This window comes from Anopheles funestus, chromosome 2RL (genome assembly GCF_943734845.2).
Source record: "Anopheles funestus chromosome 2RL, idAnoFuneDA-416_04, whole genome shotgun sequence".
Classification (NCBI taxonomy): Eukaryota; Metazoa; Arthropoda; class Insecta; order Diptera; family Culicidae; genus Anopheles; species Anopheles funestus.
Genome location: NC_064598.1, coordinates 35,168,091 through 35,186,088, shown reverse-complemented (window position 1 = coordinate 35,186,088; position 17,998 = coordinate 35,168,091). Strand labels below are relative to the sequence as shown.

At 40.5% G+C, this 17,998-nt stretch overlaps 1 protein-coding gene across 1 annotated transcript; it reads left to right on the top strand.

Moving 5' to 3' along the window:
- The first annotated feature begins 6,279 nt into the window (after nt 1-6,279).
- LOC125774719 (protein atonal) lies at nt 6,280-8,426 on the top strand. Its single transcript, XM_049444891.1, has one exon. It carries the CDS (start codon nt 6,514-6,516, stop codon nt 7,420-7,422), a length of 909 nt encoding a protein of 302 aa, XP_049300848.1. The 5' UTR covers nt 6,280-6,513; the 3' UTR covers nt 7,423-8,426.
- Nucleotides 8,427-17,998: the final 9,572 nt, after the last annotated feature.

The following is a 17,998-nucleotide window of genomic DNA, read 5'->3' as shown; positions in this document are numbered from 1 at the left end:
TCAAATTAGGGTAGTCTTTCAAATAGTTCAGAAATTTTGCTTTCCGTGATGACGGTGGCAAATAATATCTCATTTTCCTACTGGAATGCAAACGGCATCTCCAACAAAAAACATGAACTAATACAGTACCTAGATAATAATAATGTTGACTTGATTGGCATAGTAGAAACTTTTCTTAAGCCGAATCAAAAATTCTCATTACCTAACTACACAACGCACAGGTTAGACAGGATAGACGGTGCCAAAGGAGGAATCATTATTTTGATAAAAAACCACATTAACCACAAAGTACGAAAAGTTCAAAACCTTAAAATAATAGAATCATTAGAAATCCAATTATTCACCACAAAAGGAACCATTACATTTATCACAGCATACCATCCTGGTGCAAACATCAATGTAGGGAAATTTAAAAGCGATATACAAACTTTAACTAATAGGAAAGATAATTTTCTTATATGTGGCGATTTTAACGCCAGGCACAGACTATGGAACTGTTGCTCAACAAACTCAGCTGGAAATTGCCTTTTTAGAGAAATGCAAACAGGCAAATTCACAATACATCATCCTATTTCACCTACATACTATCCATCTGACGCGTCTCGAAACCCCTCCACAATAGACTTAACTTTAACAAATATCACGTATGAAATATCAGACTTATCCACCAAAACCTGCATGACCTCAGACCACCTTCCCATAAACTTTTCAGTGTATACCACAAAAACAACAAAAAATCCCGAACAAAAAGTGTTTAATTACAGCAAAGCAAACTGGAAGGTATTTAAAGATCATATAGATACGACGATCAATCCATTGCAGACACAATACAGTGACATAAAAAACCATATACAAATAGACGAAATGATTACAAAGCTCACTACAACCATCATATCAGCTCAAAACTTAGCAGTTCCACTCACAACTCCCAGTACTTACAGACTGATAATACCTCCACAAATAATCTCGCTCATAAAAATACGCAATATTATCCGCAAGAGATGGCAAAGAAACAGACAAAACCTTGCACTAAAACAGTTGTACTACCGGCTCAAAAAGAAAATTGAACTAGCGTTATCCGACTTGCGAAATAGAGAGTGGGGTAAAAAATTAATAGAAATTAATAACGATAAATTCAAAAATAACAATCAGCTCTGGAAATTCGTACGAATTATTAAAAATAACGCAACATCAGTCCCGCCATTAAAAATAGAGAACAAAACCTTAATCACTTCCGAGGAAAAATGTAAAACACTTAAGGAACATTTTGAAACAGCACATAAAATCACATACAACACCAGCAGCACAGTGGAAGCGAAAGTTGCCAAAGACATTCGCAAACTAAAAAAGACATCTATAAAAACAGAACAAATCATTCATAACATGGTAAAACCAAAAGATGTTAAGAAACTTTTGACAAAATTAAAGCATAAAAAATCCACCGGTAGTGACAACCTAAATAATCGATCGCTGAAAAGACTACCACGAAAAGCAATAGTATATCTTAGTACCATATTTAATGGATGCCTTAAACTTGGCTACTTTCCCAGTGCCTGGAAAATAGCTAAAGTTATCGCAATTCCAAAACCAGGTAAAGATCCTTCCAAACCAGAAAGTTATAGACCTATCAGCCTTTTAAGTTGCCTAGGTAAATTATTCGAAAAATGCATTGAGATTCAGCTTAGATCACACACATCGAACAATAACATCATCCCAATCGAGCAATTCGGATTCCAACCATCTTTATCCACAACGCACCAAATACACAGATTGACAAAAAACATAAAGGAAAGCAGACGAGAAGGAAAATCAACAGGTCTTGTTCTTCTAGACAGCGAAAAAGCTTTCGATAAAATTTGGCATCAGGGACTATTACACAAATTAATCAACTTTAAATTTCCAACACATCTTATCAAAATAATCGAATCCTTCCTTAAAAATAGACAAAACTTTATTCATATTGGTAAAACCAAATCAGAAGCCTACACTCCCACTGCCGGAGTTCCACAGGGCAGTACATTATCCCCTCTTCTGTTCAATATCTATACTTCAGATATACCACAAATGAAAAATTGCTCAAAATACATATACGCCGACGACATAGCTATAACATCCTCAGCAAAGCATGCCAAAACCGTTATTAAAACACTTAACGTAGCACTTAAAAAATACAATGCGTACTGTGTCAAGTGGAAGCTGAAAGTCAATGGTTCGAAATCTGAGGCAATATTTTTCACCAAGTTCAAAAAAGCTACTAAACTGCCAAACAAAAATGTGATCTACAACAACAGCGACATTCCATGGAAAAATGCGGTCAAATACTTAGGGATTCAAATAGATAAAAGACTAACCTTCAAAACAAACACTGAAGCTACCTTGTTAAAATGTGAAAAAATGTTTAAAATATTATACAGTTTCCTGCACAGAAAATCAAAACTAAATTTTCTAAACAAATTACTCCTTTATAAGGTGGCAATACGGCCAATTATAACATACGCCTCTCCAGTATGGATTGATTGCGCAAAATGCCATAAATTAACTTTACAAAGGATTCAAAACAAATATCTAAAATCTATTTTAGATGTTCCTCCTTGGTACCGCACATCCTTACTTCACGTAAAATGTAACACACCACTGCTAAAAGAACACCTAACCAATATTCAAAACAAATATATATCAAAATGCCAATCCAGCCCTCTTGAAATAGTTAACGAATTAAACTCTTAGTTACAAACTAAACAATATACAGCCAATCAAGTCAACATTACTAGGTTAGTTAAAATAAGTATTATTATAAGACATAGATATAAGTATAGGTTGTAAGGTAAAAAGAATTTTTTTTTTTTTTTTGAACTTGTTGTGGGTTTTACTCGTATTTTTTCCCACGCTCATAATTCAGAATGCCCTCAAGGTAGTTTAAATCCTGTTAAAACCGCAACGCAAGATCAGCAGTTAAATTTTGCGTGGAAAGACACAATAGTCGAACCCGCTTAAGTAATAATGTTACAATACTAAACCTTGTATTATAAAATGAAATTGAAAATCGAAATATATAAAACTTACTACTACTACTCAAATGCCTAGTAAAGTAATTAAAAACGAACGCTAAATAGCGAACTTTTAACAAAACGCCACGAAAAGCATCTTCCAAGTAGTATCCGCGACCAGTATAACAAACACTACACTATGCAAACATTTATTAACGCATTCGTAAACTTCACCAAATGCCAGACGGCACCAAGTGTTGCATTAGAATTCCCTACCAAATCGATTTACCAACATCTTGAATATCTGCTGCTTACTTTACTGGATGTGCATTTACCCCCATCTTGATGTGCATTTCTCGATTGCATTTCACTTCAGTTGCAGTGTTTCGCTTTGTACCGATAATGCCATCCATTCGCACTATTTATGACCGGACCGTACAGACACACCGAGACACAGCGACGACTGTTGGCTTGGACGGCTCTGTTCGGAAGTTATGTTTTGTCGTTTGTCGTCGTTTCCCAACATTGTAATAGACTACCCCAACACGGTGGTGTTTTCTGTTATCGCTTAGTAATACTACGTATCACAATCGCATTCATCTTCCATCGCATAAGCCATCGTAGGCTTTCTTTATGTATAGAAAGATATACTACAAAAAATACTGGTTTAAATTAATTGTTGACGTTATGCCCAGAGCAATAGATACAGTTTTTATAATTCGTTGTTAATGTGTGGAAATATAATTTAGTTATACCTAAAGTTAGCTAAATAACTGCTCAGACGATTGAACGTAGTAGAAATTGAAATCCATTTTTTAAATTAAATTATTTTCAAATTTAATCCTCAGTTTAAAGTTTTAGTTAATCAAATACCATTTCAGTTGTGCAGCGTTTTTTTAATAGTAATAAAATCATTGTTCAATTAACCGTTTTATGATAATTATTTCTATTTAATTTGTTTTCCCGCCAATTTCAACGTAATGAAAATTTTCAAAAAAATATCTTTCATGAAATATTTCAGGAAAATATCCTGTTTTGAATCGTATGAATTTCAGGTTGAAATTATATAAATGTTAATGCTGTAAATGCTAATCGTATTCAATAAAGAATTAAGTACACACATTTTGTAAAAAAGAAAAACATTATTTTCAGTAATAGTAAAATATTTCAATCAAGCGTTTCATATGGCCATCCCACTGTGCAACCGTTGCGCATTCAAATTTCAACTGTGGTATTTTCCTCTCGACCGTTTTGAAAAAAAGAAGAAAATTCATCGACATGCCACAAAGAAGGAGGAGCATAGCTGTGTGTGCGATTGTCCACGATTGCGTGTGTCTCGCCTCGCCTTTTCTGGTGAATGACGACTTCTCGTGAAATATCCTTTTTTTCGAGCGCTTCAGCGTAATTTGCGTAAGGTACGTCGAATCGCCAAACAAAAACTATGTCGTATGCATAAGAACGAATATGCGAATAATGATTGTCCCAGTCTGCACTCGATAGTTGTTGCAAACGAGACCAAGAGTGACCACGAACATGGGAAGTGCAGCAGGAGCTGCATAACCAAAGGAAATGTTTTTTTGTTCCTATGCGCTCGTGTACACGTGCGTGATCCGGCGAAAAACAAAAGGTGAACAAGTGTGTAACAATTAAGGAATTAAATTATTAACTCATTATTGTAATGTGGCTCTTGTATGAGAAGAAAAGTAATCAGAATAATTGGTAAACGAAAGTGCCGATATTAACCGGACCAATATTGATTTTAATCGTTTAGAACAAACTTTCAACTTATAACTATTTGTGACTTAATATAGAAAAAAAACAAAATTCTTGGGAGATATTTCTTTCACCCAACCTTATCCAGGGTGTAATCGGATCTATAGAGCTAGTTTAATAGAAAAAAAAATCTATTTTAGATCACCGGAAATAACGGTGATACACTAAACTTTTATTACTCATGTACTGTTATCCAAACGGATTTGTTCTGAACTCGATCAGTCACAAGCAAAAGCATTAAAATTTCATTTTTATTGATCTCAAAAGGAAACTTCCTTAGACTTTTATTTTCCTTTCCGTGCTAGGGACACCCCATTCTTAACCAAATGTTCTGTCTCTACACACAAACACACACCATCAGCACCATTGCTTATAAACCCTAACACGTGTTCAAACGTCCCAGTTCCAATTTCGATCATGAGGGGCAGAGATGTCTGCGCGTGCCAGATGACTTACCCATCGGGTGTGACTTGTGCATGAAATTAGTCGACTCGATCGCCGTCCCGTCCTGAAGGATCCTTGAAACGTTCGCTTTGCGGTCCAGTTTGAGCACCGTGACGAATAATCGACCAATGCTCGCGTGGATCCTTCTACTCCCAACCCCCTCCAGGCCACTGTGACCACCAATTCCTGGAACGCATCAATCGTAATCGTTTTGCGCCTTCAAGAAAACGTACGCAGTGCGTCATCTGTCTTCCTTCGCCAAAGTTCGGTTTCGCCATTCTTAAATTAATTCAAAATCGTTATTTGAAGTGCGCTTTTGAAGGTTGCACTTGTTTTTTTTTACTTGCAGCTATTATTATTTTTATGTTTTGTGGTACACGCACACACACACGCACATTGTTGGCGCGTCTTTGCTTCCCCTGCGAAACCGGATACACACCTGATTGGACGGACCAGGCACGTGCTCTGGTGATGCTGCGATTCGTTCGTTAACTGAATTCAGTGTATTTCGCGTGCATCGTAAGCACAAGCGCTCGGGTCCGTTCGGTTGCTATGGAAACGAAAGAACGATTTTGGGTGGGGATGGACCCGAAGCGTTGAACACCCGAACAATGGCAGGATGTTCGAGCTTTCGGTGTATTTTATAGGAGGGAAAAAACGGTCGTACACGGTCAAACTACAACGAAAGAAGCAGGTGAATAAAGCAAACGCCGTGAACCGAACCGCTCGGAAGCGTATGCGAGCGCACACACGGCGGCTCATGAGACGCCCAAAAAAGCCGAAGTCATACAAAATTTCAAAAAAAATGGGTCCTGTCCTGGACGCGTCCACAAATCGCGAAGCGAAAGAGGGTTCGGGAATTATACCTGGGATCTTCTCGAAGTGAAAAAGGATTCTGAAATTATACCTGCGATCCGCATTAGAATACCACGTACGCTGCATTCGGGGTAGCACTCGGTAAAGCGTTGTTTTGCTTAAGCGTGCAGTAAGCATAGAGGGTTTATTTCGGCTTTCTACGAAGTTACTTGTGGACGTGGGCAGGGCGTGGGCGTCACGTGTGAGTGGTCGCTATAAATACAACCGGATTAAACCGAACCCGACGTCATTGCGAAAGGAACGCTCTGTGAATGAAATTCCCTGTCGATCGGATTTATAGTTTTTGATCATTGTTGCTGCCGCGTGAATGTGCTCCTTTTATTCGTCCTTTTTTTGTTATTGGTGAAGTTTCCAAGGAAATCACAGTGAAACGCTTAAGTGATTAGAACATTTGTGACGCGAGTCTTTTTCTGAGTTTTCGGTCGGAATAAAAATGACTAGTGACTTTAGTCGACACGCTCCATTTTCGTACTACTACACGCACGATCCCGTAGCACCAGCGTGTGCTAACGTAAACGTCAAAATGGAGCAACTTGAAGTGCCATCCTCTCTGCCGGAATCGAGCTATCTGGGGACGAACTACACCTACACCAACAGCACGAACATTGCGCCCCAATCATCTGCCCCGAATGTCGTTGTACTTCCCGGCTTTATGGATAACTACCCGGACAGCTGGATGACACCGAGCCCCTCCAGCTTTGGGTCGGAAAGTCCCGATTACTACTCACTCGCCAATTCACCCCAGCGCAGCTTCGTCGATGTGGAGGAGTACAAGGAAAATCTTCTGGCCATGCAGCAAACTTCACAGCTTCCCCATCTCACCAACGGGACACTTCCACTCTCACCTCCACTTGCCACCGTACAGCTGCAATTGGTTACTGGCAATACTGGCAGCACATCACCAACCGCTCCTAGCACTAATCTGCCCGTCAAGAAACGTCAGTACAACCGGAAACCGAAAGCGAAACCCGAACCAACGAAAGGTGCCGAAACGGATGCAAGCTCCCGGGCTGATCTGTCGTGTCTTACGTTTTCAAAAACATTCCCAAAACCGGCCGACACGCAAGGAACGATAGGTTCGACCAATACCACCACCACCACCACCAACATCGTCGGTGTGATCGGTAAGCGAAAACGCAAACAGGTACCACCCCAGATCAAGAAGAAGCGCCGCCTGGCGGCAAATGCACGCGAACGGAAACGGATGCAGAACCTAAACGATGCCTTCGATCGCCTTCGCCAGTATTTGCCCTCGCTCGGGAACGATCGCCAACTGTCCAAGCATGAAACGCTTCAAATGGCACAGACCTACATTACGGCGCTCTGTGATCTGTTGCAGTGACTTCCGTGGAATGCCATACCGTAGCAGTCTTAAGTGTGCACCAACGGAGTCCTTTTTTGGTGGGGCGAGATATTGGGGAATCCCATCCACTGTACAGGTAGTAGACCGGATGTGGAAGCCAGCGGATATACAGCGAACAAAACCTAAAACGAGGCTACTGTTTTGTGCTCTCCGGAAGCTCACCCACAGTGCTCTGTGAGGGAACTTCTTCCTTTTTGGGGAGAGATGTTGTGCTTGAATATGACGGCATCATCTGGGGTGCTGGAGACACAGAAAGAGAGAAAAAAATGTCATATTAGTAAAAGTGTTGGTAGGCAGGAGACTAGATTAAGGTTAAGTTTTGATTGTAAACACAAAAAAGCGCAAATCTATGAAGGTTAAATTATTTGTCTACTGTTACATTTATTAATATTATTATTGTTTAGTCACGGCAAAATAAAACAAAACATCAAACTAGTAAACTTATCTTTCGGCCATTGTAGTCTTTTCCTCTGTAGCAATTGAAATCTTTCAGGTGTTCATCGTCTAATCCGCTCCATCCGGCATTCAGTGCAATAATCTGGTTATTCCCAACCTTGAAATTGATCTTTGCATCGTCTTGCAGAATTCTTCAACCAAAACGGTCCTTCTGTTGGGCACACTTTCTCACGGCACTTCTTCTCCGGCTCGGGTCTGGTCGGTGCTAATGACTGGGTCTTTACCGCTAATGATAAACATTGACCAACAACGGGAAGAATATGGTAGCGAATAAAGGCCTGAAGCAAAGGAGAGTTGCGTCGGGGAAGGTTTTTTTTTGGCGTTGCACAAGGGTTCTTGAGAGATGGAAATGAAAAGAGAAAAAAAACACGGTACGGAGTTGAATTTTAAACAGCGTTTGGGGCCGTTGCACTTGTGTTGCCGTTGTGCTGAGAAAAAGCACCAAAGAAGCAAGAAAATTCGCCGTTAAGGTTGGAACTTGGCTGGAAATAAGTGGCTTGGTTGAATGTAGTCTAAGGGTTACGTGTGGCTTTGATTGTAAGGGTAATGTTTGAGAAATTAGTTTAATTTTAACTTACTTATTTACATATAAAACGTTGTTCCATGATACACAGGATATTATTTATAAATTTGTTTTTATTTTGTGCTTAAAGATTTAAAAGTTGGTTTACTGAAACATACCTCGAAAGGACATTGTGTATGAGTTTGATCTATATGTGGGAAGGGAAATGGGACTGCTACAATTGAGAGGTTCATTAACTGTACAATGTGGCCTCACAGTGTGCCCAGATGAGCTGTTTGTAAGCTGGCTGGGACATAACATAGAGCAACTACTATAAAAATAAGTAATATGTCGCAACCTAAAAATTTGAGGCTGAATCTCAGTATATTTTGTTCATAGTATATTATGTAAAAATAAGAAAATTCACTAAGACCTCTACGTTCTGCCCATGGATTAGAAAAGAATAAGAAAATTCAATCAAAAGAATTAAAAACCCAAAAAAAGTACAGTAGCGATAAAAGAATAGATATACGAGAAGAACAAAAGACTGAAAGCGACGAACTTTCCATACGATCGAACCGGATAACAAATCTCAACCGGAACATCCCCCTGTGACAAGGACTGACGATCTGGCTGCGTGGTAAAAATAAGTTTAAAAATAAGTTTAAGAAATATACGGCATTGTCTTAGAGGTCGCCTTAGAGAGTTAAGAATAGAGAGAAAGAGAGAAGAAGGAGGAAGCTGTAACATAAATGAAACAACCATCAGCAATATTATTATGTTTTATACGGAAAACATTAATTTATTGTTAAAAATTTATTACTTTGGTGTACATTCAATTTGCTGAAGGAAATATAATATTTGTGCAAAACTTGTTTTAAACATTTCCGCTGAATTAATAATTCGGCAAATAGTTAAAATGCAAATCGAACTATAATTTCTTCGAACAAATTGTGCATGATTGTCCCAATGCTACGCTGTGTAAATCGACTCACTTTAAACATATCCCGGATCATCAGCCAATTCCCAAATGGATAATTTAATTGCTAATAAATTGCAAAAAGGCACAACAAACAAGACGTAAACAAACCACAGATCCGTTGTCACAACAAACGCATTTTGCACATCGGTGACAAATGAAATCAACTTTGTTCCTTTTTATCCAATTGCTAGCTTCCAATTGTAGACTTATACCAGGGGCAGGTAAGTAAACGAAAGGACTCCGTTACACCCCGGGGGTGACATCAACCTTTTGCTTTTCTTTGTTGTGCTTTTCTTCCCACTGTCGGTAACCGACAAAAGACGCACCCGTAAGACCCGCTCTCTGTAATCGACTTTATGGCGTCATTATGGGATAACTGCACTGCCACGCGCGCTACCCGATTGATCCCGAAATAGTGATCCGTTTTGGGGGGTGGACTGTAAAGTTAGTTCATAAATTATGCTGCCGCCAAACAGGCCACCAATTCGTAGCGAATGTTGGGCGGTTTCGCTCCGGAGAGACGGGTCATATTTTGCGCAATAAAAATTGCTCCGTCACAACCGTACGAATGCCTTAGTGGTTGTGCTTCATTCAGCTACAGAACTGGATCGGAGCTATCGATGAGAAGTCAATATTTGCTCGCATTTGGCGCCTGATCTTTGGCTGGCGCCTCTCATATCCGCCTTTTCCAGGAGTTCGGGTTCGTATCTTGTTTCGCGTAGGGATCACTTACAAAAGCAAGAAGGGCAAAACGGCAGTATTGCTTGCACGCTAATGATGGTGTTTGCAATGGAAGGATCGTGACTAGGAAGAAAGACTTTCATCGCTGTTGTATGGAAGTGAAAATGGTCATTCTTGACCGGTTGGTCATAATGATCCGGGTTTTACTGATTGTTTTGCAGCACACTCGATCATTTTGAAGGATTGCTTCTGACAGGAGGGATACACGGTAAGCCTTGACGTGGATGCTCGGTATGAAGATCGTTCTATTTTAATTGATTTCCAAAGTTATTTTACTACATTAGCATACTTCAGATCTTTTGAAAGACTTACAATAATATACAACAAAGCGCTTACAAAATGGCTTATAAAAAGAGGATCTTTTCCTAGAAGATGTCTTCCAGCAATATGCGAATTGTACTCTATATTTAGCTCCTGCTACAGAGGGAAGCATAAATCATAAACCTCAATCACTCAATCATCTATTGTTCTATCTGACAGTAGCATGGTTCTTCCAAACGTCAGTACATCTCCCGATCGCTTCCATTTGTTTTTTTTTCATCCCACTTTTTGCTCGATCATTATTATTTTATTGATCCAGTTTGATGATCGTCGGCTTACCACGTTTCCAATCGTTCCAATATGTTACCTACAAATCCCGCGTGTCGTTCGCTTCCGATTCGCTCACGTACGGAATCATATCCAACGCCGCAAAAGGTGGATCGTTTGTCGGAAGGATGTGTTGTGTGCGCGCCCAACACGTCACAGCTGTGCGCAACAGCAGCTTCGATGCGTCGTGTGCCTATTTCCTCCTGTTTTTCTGTTGTTTTGAAACATTTGTTTTTTTTTTACTTCACTATTTCTTTTCCGGAGGGTGACCCAATGCTGCAACATCATGCAGATACGAGAGCATAAAGTCACGCACATGTTGCTTCAATATTACCAAACCTCTGGATGGAGTCTTTTTTCTTGGATTCCATTTTTAATTTTGGGTTTTTTGTCTCTTTTTTCGAAATATAAAAAAACTGTCTAAGAAACGCACACAAATAAAACAGAAATTATCCTAACTTCTGAAAGATGAATTGCTTCTTTCGTTATTAAGGAAGCTGAAATAATTGCATTAATTTTTTTCTTCTAGAAATGAATACACTTTTTTAACGATTTACAAATTATGTGAACCTTGCGTTTTCTATCACAAAGCATTTATAAGCAAAGGACCCGGAACGGAAGGGCGCTAGCGATTGTGTGCCGACTTGCAAACAATAACAATAAAACGGCAATTTCAAATTCGGTCACCGGCAGTGACCACCAGAACAAAGAGGGTCTTGGTTTCGGTGGCCTAATTTCGGGACAACCGGCATGTGTATCGAACAAGGAGCTCTAGGATCAATACTGCCACAACAATGAACAACAACACAAAAAGGCAAAGCGGGTGGTATTCCATCCACTGTGGACAAAGGTGTGCAATGAAATGCAAAAGCCCGGAGTTGCCAGCAGGACAGGCTTAGGGTCCGGTACGGTCAGTAACAAAAAATGGGAGATCCCTCATGCAGTGAGCAATTAGGATGGTCAGCGGCTCTTTTACGCTTTACCTCAGCTACTGTAAGATGCTGAGCTCTGCACACATTTTGATTGATTCCTGGTTTCAGTTGCTTTGAAATATCCTTACACCAAGGACACCAGTGTGTTAAGCTGTTTTCAAAACACAACACCAGGATTCTGTTGTGGAACGTATTGCAATACACTATTGCTTCACCACATTGCGCACATTCAAGGATCGATTGCAGTATTGATATTATTGTGAACGATTACTAACCCTTTTGGTAGCAGGTCCTTTCGTTCGATATTAATGTGCTACAAATTTCCTACACCATATGTCCAGGCGTGCAGGCACTCACAGTCGGGTTTTGCTCCGATTGCTGGATGCACAAATGTTTCACCTTTTTCGGGTTAGGTAATTTTTCCTTCTGTCCTTCCCGGGGTGTGGGTTTTCTGTTTTTAATTCGAATTCAGTTTTTTTGTTCTACACTGTTTCCCCCTTCAACCCTTACGCAACACGTGCGTAGAATGCCGCCACGTTCAGATTTTGTTTTTTTTTTGTTTCCAATCCTTCACCAGCTCAAGATGCCACATGTTATCGACAACGATTATGGCGGTTTCGGATGCTATGATGGCAGTAGTTTAATTGTTAAAGGCGTTCTGTAAGATGAAAAAAAAAACGCTCTTATGTTACATTGCAGTAGCTAATCATTTGAATCTGCTTTAAGAAAGAGGAATTGATTAAAATTGTATAGGGGAAGTATTTTATGCAGCACTTAGCAAATGCGTAAGGGTGTTGGAAAGTGTACAGGATTGTAATTTTTTGTGTTTTTTTGCCAATTGTTAATTCAATGAAAAACATGCGTCGATTATTGTTCAACCTTGATAAATAGGTAATAAAAAAGTTCTTTTGAAACAAAAATAAATTACTGTAGCGTATTGCATACCTTTAGGCGTTTTGATCTACTCCGTTTACCTAAAAGTATTCAATTTGCAAACCTAATTTAACTTTTTATCCGTTTGTTAGTCGATATTTTGATATCAGAGCGATGTTTCTGTATCCACTACGCTAAAAGGAAATCTTAATAATTATTACAATTAACTCTCTCTTCCTGCGTAATGATGTTTTAAAAGCAGCTTTTCAAATAACAAAAAATCCTGCCAGTATTCATCTATTACTAAACAATTTCCTTCATTGCGTACATTTAAAATTATCTCCAACGAAGCTGTCAGTCAATGGAAACAATTTTACGATAGCTGCAACTCCGGTAAACTCCGTTCATTTGTAGCCCACGTGCTAGCAGCAGAAAGGAAGAAAGCAATCTTTTCCTTATTTATTTTCCATCCCTCTCCGGTGAATTATCCGTCACTTGGGATAAACATTCACGCACCGTATCCCTTCCCGCAGCCAAGCGAACCGCTAAAAACAAAAACTTATCCCTTTTCGGCAGGAACCCTGTGAACAATCCGTTTGATGCTATTATTCGGTATGGCACTGCAGCAGCGTGATCCTTCACCCAGTGCACAACAATTATCGAAACTTCGTTTCCGTAAATGCCCGAAACCAACAAAAAAATACAGCAACCACCGTAAGCTGCCTAATTTGCCTGTCAGACGCTGTAGGGCACGTCACCATCACTAGTGCAGGCACCTTCAGGCGGACGACGACACCCGAAACTGGACACACGAGTAGGAAACGGATGCGTCTTCCGCTTTCCGCCGGGAAAGAGTGCGAGTCACTAATGTGCTCGTGGCTGAGCTTTTGGACATGTTCTTCGTTTTGGGAACATCCATTTCCATGTTGCTGTAGTTGGATGCGTATGTGTATGTTTTTCGGCAAGCGATTATCGATAATCGCCAGTGTGACTACGTAGCCCGGACAAGGGACCGAATTAAACCCTTCCTCCTTGAAACTGCCATCTCCTACTGAGGAAGCTGCCACCGCTGACGAAGAAGGACGAAGTGAAACGATGAATGGCCAAATTCGTGGACTTTCTATACAACCCCACTTAGGCCGATGCAACACCGCCGCTAATGTATTGGAATTGAAATTATACTCGATTCTTCTCGTGCTTTTTTTTTGGGCATTTCGCTTAAATTCACTAGCGATTTCTGACCATTTCTTGAGTCTTCCTTCCAGAGGGTAGCATTTAATTCACCCTCGTACGCGAAAACTAAACGGGAAGATTTGGGGTTTGGGATGTTGTTTTTTTTCCATTGCGATACGCTGCATTCATTCAATCGTTCGATTCTGTTGGTGTTTAACATTTTGCCAACCAATTTCTGGACATTTTTAGACGACGATGGTGGTGTCACGTGGAAGGAAACAAGCAGCTTAAGGTAAAGTGTGGGAATGTGGAGTTAATTTGTGGATAGGATAATTTGTCGACTGTCGAACAAGTGGTCGGAACAGAAATGATTTATTTTCTTTCGGGAAGGAAGCCACGGAACACCTTAAACCCGTGAGAACTCGTCCTAAATAGTCAACCATGAGGATGTGCAATTGTTCTTCCTACCTTCTGCCTAACCATTCACCCTAAAGGACACCCCAAGGTGTCATCAAACAGACAGAAAGGTGTCCAAAGGTTGAGGATAAAAAAACGGCATGAATGAGACATAGACAGCGGTACAGCTCAAAACGATGACGACAAGAAGAAGCTGGCAGCGATCATCATCACCTCCGTGACAGAAGATCTTTCCGCACGCACTGGCAGGTACCTTGTTAAGCTAATGAGAATCCACTTTCGGACTACATTCGGCGAGCTTTTGCATCAAAGTTGGGAATGGGATCATCCTAATAGCATCTCATGTTGGCGTTTACACTCAAAAACCCGCACTGACTTCTCTAATCACTGTTACTGTGGCAAGTTACAGCAAACTTGAGCTTGTTACAATATCTTGCCTCCAATTTCTCCACATTGCCACTTCCACGAAAACACGTCTCATTCGGGATTAGGATAGGCTTCATGAATAATACTTTGTAATTTGTACGCATCCCCATTATTCGTACCAACTAGCACGAGGGCACGAGACGCGTGCACCAAGCGTGACTTTAAGACGTGCGTGCTCAAATCGATAGAGCCAATTTGCCCACAAAGGGTTAGACAAGCCATAGGGCGCGAGACAGGAAAAAAATGAGTTCAGAGAGAACACAATCTTGGGAATGTCCAGTAAGGAAAGGAAAAAAAGAAGTGCAAGCCCTATTATGGTCTGTTGTTTAGAACCCTAATGATGGTCATTGTTAGCTCTGCGTTTCGTTGGCACCGAAGGATTAGAATGGGACACTTCCAGTTACGAACCTTTACAAGATGCCGACATCCAGGAGGGCCTCAAGGTTTTTCGACAACCTCCCAGGGGGTACATTCCGTAAGTGTCGTGTATTAATCAAGACCAGACAGCAAAACGAATCCTTGCTGCGTGTGCAGTCATGAAAGTGCATTTTGAGGTTATTGAGGTTTTGAGGTAAAATTGAAGAGAAATCCTTGAGCGATCGCGCGAATGCAATAACAAGTTCCGGTTTAAGGAAGAAAAAGCCTACAATTCATTTATCTTTTTTCTATTACAGGAAGATCCGCAACAGGATCAGTGTTTTAGGCGTGTTACTGTTTACTCTACGAAGGTGGTCTTTTGACGCCGGCACAAAAATTAATTAAGGGCATCGGCTGAGGCTACGATAATTAAACACATTTAACGTTGGAGCGTCTTCGCTAATGATGATGAGTGCGGAAAGCGATGATTCTAGGATGTGTGTTACGATGCCCGGGCAGGATATTTGCCAAAGGAAGTAATTTCCTAAAGGGAAATCGTTGATGACTGATGTATCGGTAGGGACGATCAAACTCTACCAAGCAGGGTTTTATCTGGGGTACGATTATTCGCTCGTTAGGATCCTTTGGTAGGAATAATAAAATTGAACAAAAGACAATCAAGGAGATTCGAGCCCGAAGTACTGTTCTCACGTCTCACGTCTCATGTGAAACTGCTTTACCGTTTGCAGTCTACTGCGTGATGCTGTCTGGTGATCGATTTTCCTCCCCACGCAGTGAACCCAAAACCCGAACCCGGGCACTGTACCGGACCGTCGAAGACCACCGGTAAAGGTGGGTTTGGTGCTGATAAAGAAGTTGCTCTGCAGCAGCCTTTACCTTAGATGGTGGCGAGTTTATGCAAGCAAGAAGTTTGGAAGGGATTAAATTACACCCAAATTGACTTACTGCACCTCGATCAGCGTGTCTTGTTTCGGACGTGGTACGCTGCCTTACCTGCTCTTTCTGTGCGCGCTGGAACAGTTTAAATCCTTTTGCTCGTTACTGGGTAGGTCAACAACACCTGATCTTCTGTGGTGTGTTTCTTCGCCATCCTACAATTGAGCCGTTGCACTTGTTGTACGACGACGAGAAGAAACCCTCGGTGCAAAACAGCAACAGAACGATCGCTCGCTTGAAAAGCATAACAGGGGCGTTGGGAAAAGAAATTTCAACCAAGTGATCGTAACAAAACTTTTGCGGCACCTCCTGCGAGCGTACACAATGCATGCCTTTGTATGGTTGGCCGGGAGGTTGGCACCTTGACGTCAAACAAATTTATTAAGTGAGAAAATTTCTCCCCATGCGTAAATCACAACAAAGCCCGACCCACGTCGACCGACCCTGGTGGCCGATTTGTTTCTTGTTCTTCTCCAAACCTGTTTCCTCGCGATCCCGAGGAATGGCTTTCTTCGTTTCCTTTGTTGCGTACGGGCGGCGACCTGCGGGACAAGGATCTCTTTTGCTGCGTAAGGACAGCGTGATCGAAAATTAATTGTCCGTTGCAACCGTGGCCAATTTTATCGCTTTATTAGACGCACAATGGTGTGTTCTGCGGTGCGCACCGCTATACCAACCACCGGGTGGGTTCAAAGCTAACCTACCGCCATTGGTGGCCGATGTGCGCTCGCAAACACATCCCGCTGACCGGTACGATCATCGAAACATAAAAACAACGGTCAGGAAAAACCTTCCCCACATAGCTGGGAACTGCATATAGCACAATGAGGTATGATTTTTAAAAAATTCTCAATCGAAATTTTAACAACAATTTTCCCTTTCAACATGCTCCGCGTGTCTTAATAAAAACCTTCCCAAAAACGGGTGCGCAAAACATCATGCAAACCCCTTGTTTTGTTCTTCCACATTGCCATACATCGCCCTTCGAGCTATTTAACGGAGAATGTACGCTTTAAGGGTGAGTGCAGTACCCTCACCCCCTTTTTCATTGTGCATAATTAGTCCGAGCACACTTGTTTCTTTAAGCCGCAGGAAACAACAGTGGCAAACAGAGGGAAACCGGCAGAGCGGACTGTAAGCAAATGTAAGCGTGTCGCTTCAATAAAGCAATCGTTTAGCTTTCTTCGGGCTATTTGCACGCCTTTATTCAATTAGGCTGCATGTTTGGCGGATTGTGTCCAAAACAATTACATTACACACACTACTATTTGTTATCAGATCGTGTTTTCTTACTAACGTACGTTCGTAAACTGTGTGGAAGTAAAAGGAAAAAAAGACAATCGAATTTGTTTACGATGTTTGATTTTGATCATTTTTAAAACGGTTGCAACATCAAAATTGATTAACAGTACGTAAACTAATTTCTTTAGCGTGTTAAATAATTGATTGAATTATTACATATCTGGAGAGTTTTGATCAGTGAATTAAATAATGATTATCCTTTTTAGCAAACTTCATGGTTAGTGATGTAATTTGTCTTAAGTAGATGCAATTTTAAAGATAGTTATATCTTATTTGACAATATTTTATATTTGTATACGAAGAAAGAAGCCTAAAAGTATGCAATTTGCATAACTATAATACACTTTTAACACTTTATTCCATATCTGTAAGTACAATTTTGTGGCAAAAACAAGTATAATATTGAATTAGTACTTATCATGTGGATTTTTAGTTTAAGACAAATGGAATAAATCATTTTTCCATAAACTTACGTCTTTAATCTAACTGCCAACAAAATGTGTGTCAAATATGTGATACCAACGTGAGAGCGAATAGAATTATTCTAAAAATGAAACGATCTGTACACATTTTCCACCTCTTGAAAGGAGATTGGAATCCACTTGTTGCAACTTAACCTGCAAGTAGTATAGAACGAGATACCTGACCTCTTATTCAAATGGCGCAGTGCGTCTCTGTCTCTGAGGGAAAACACCATTGCTGTGGCATTCTTCCTCAATCCGACACCACCTGAAGCCAAAACAATGACAAGAATGGTAGGAATGTTATGGCGGCTCAGATCACACTAAAAAACCCCACCCGACCCGTGTACTGTTTAGCATAATGACTTCTAAATGTGCGTTCCTGCAA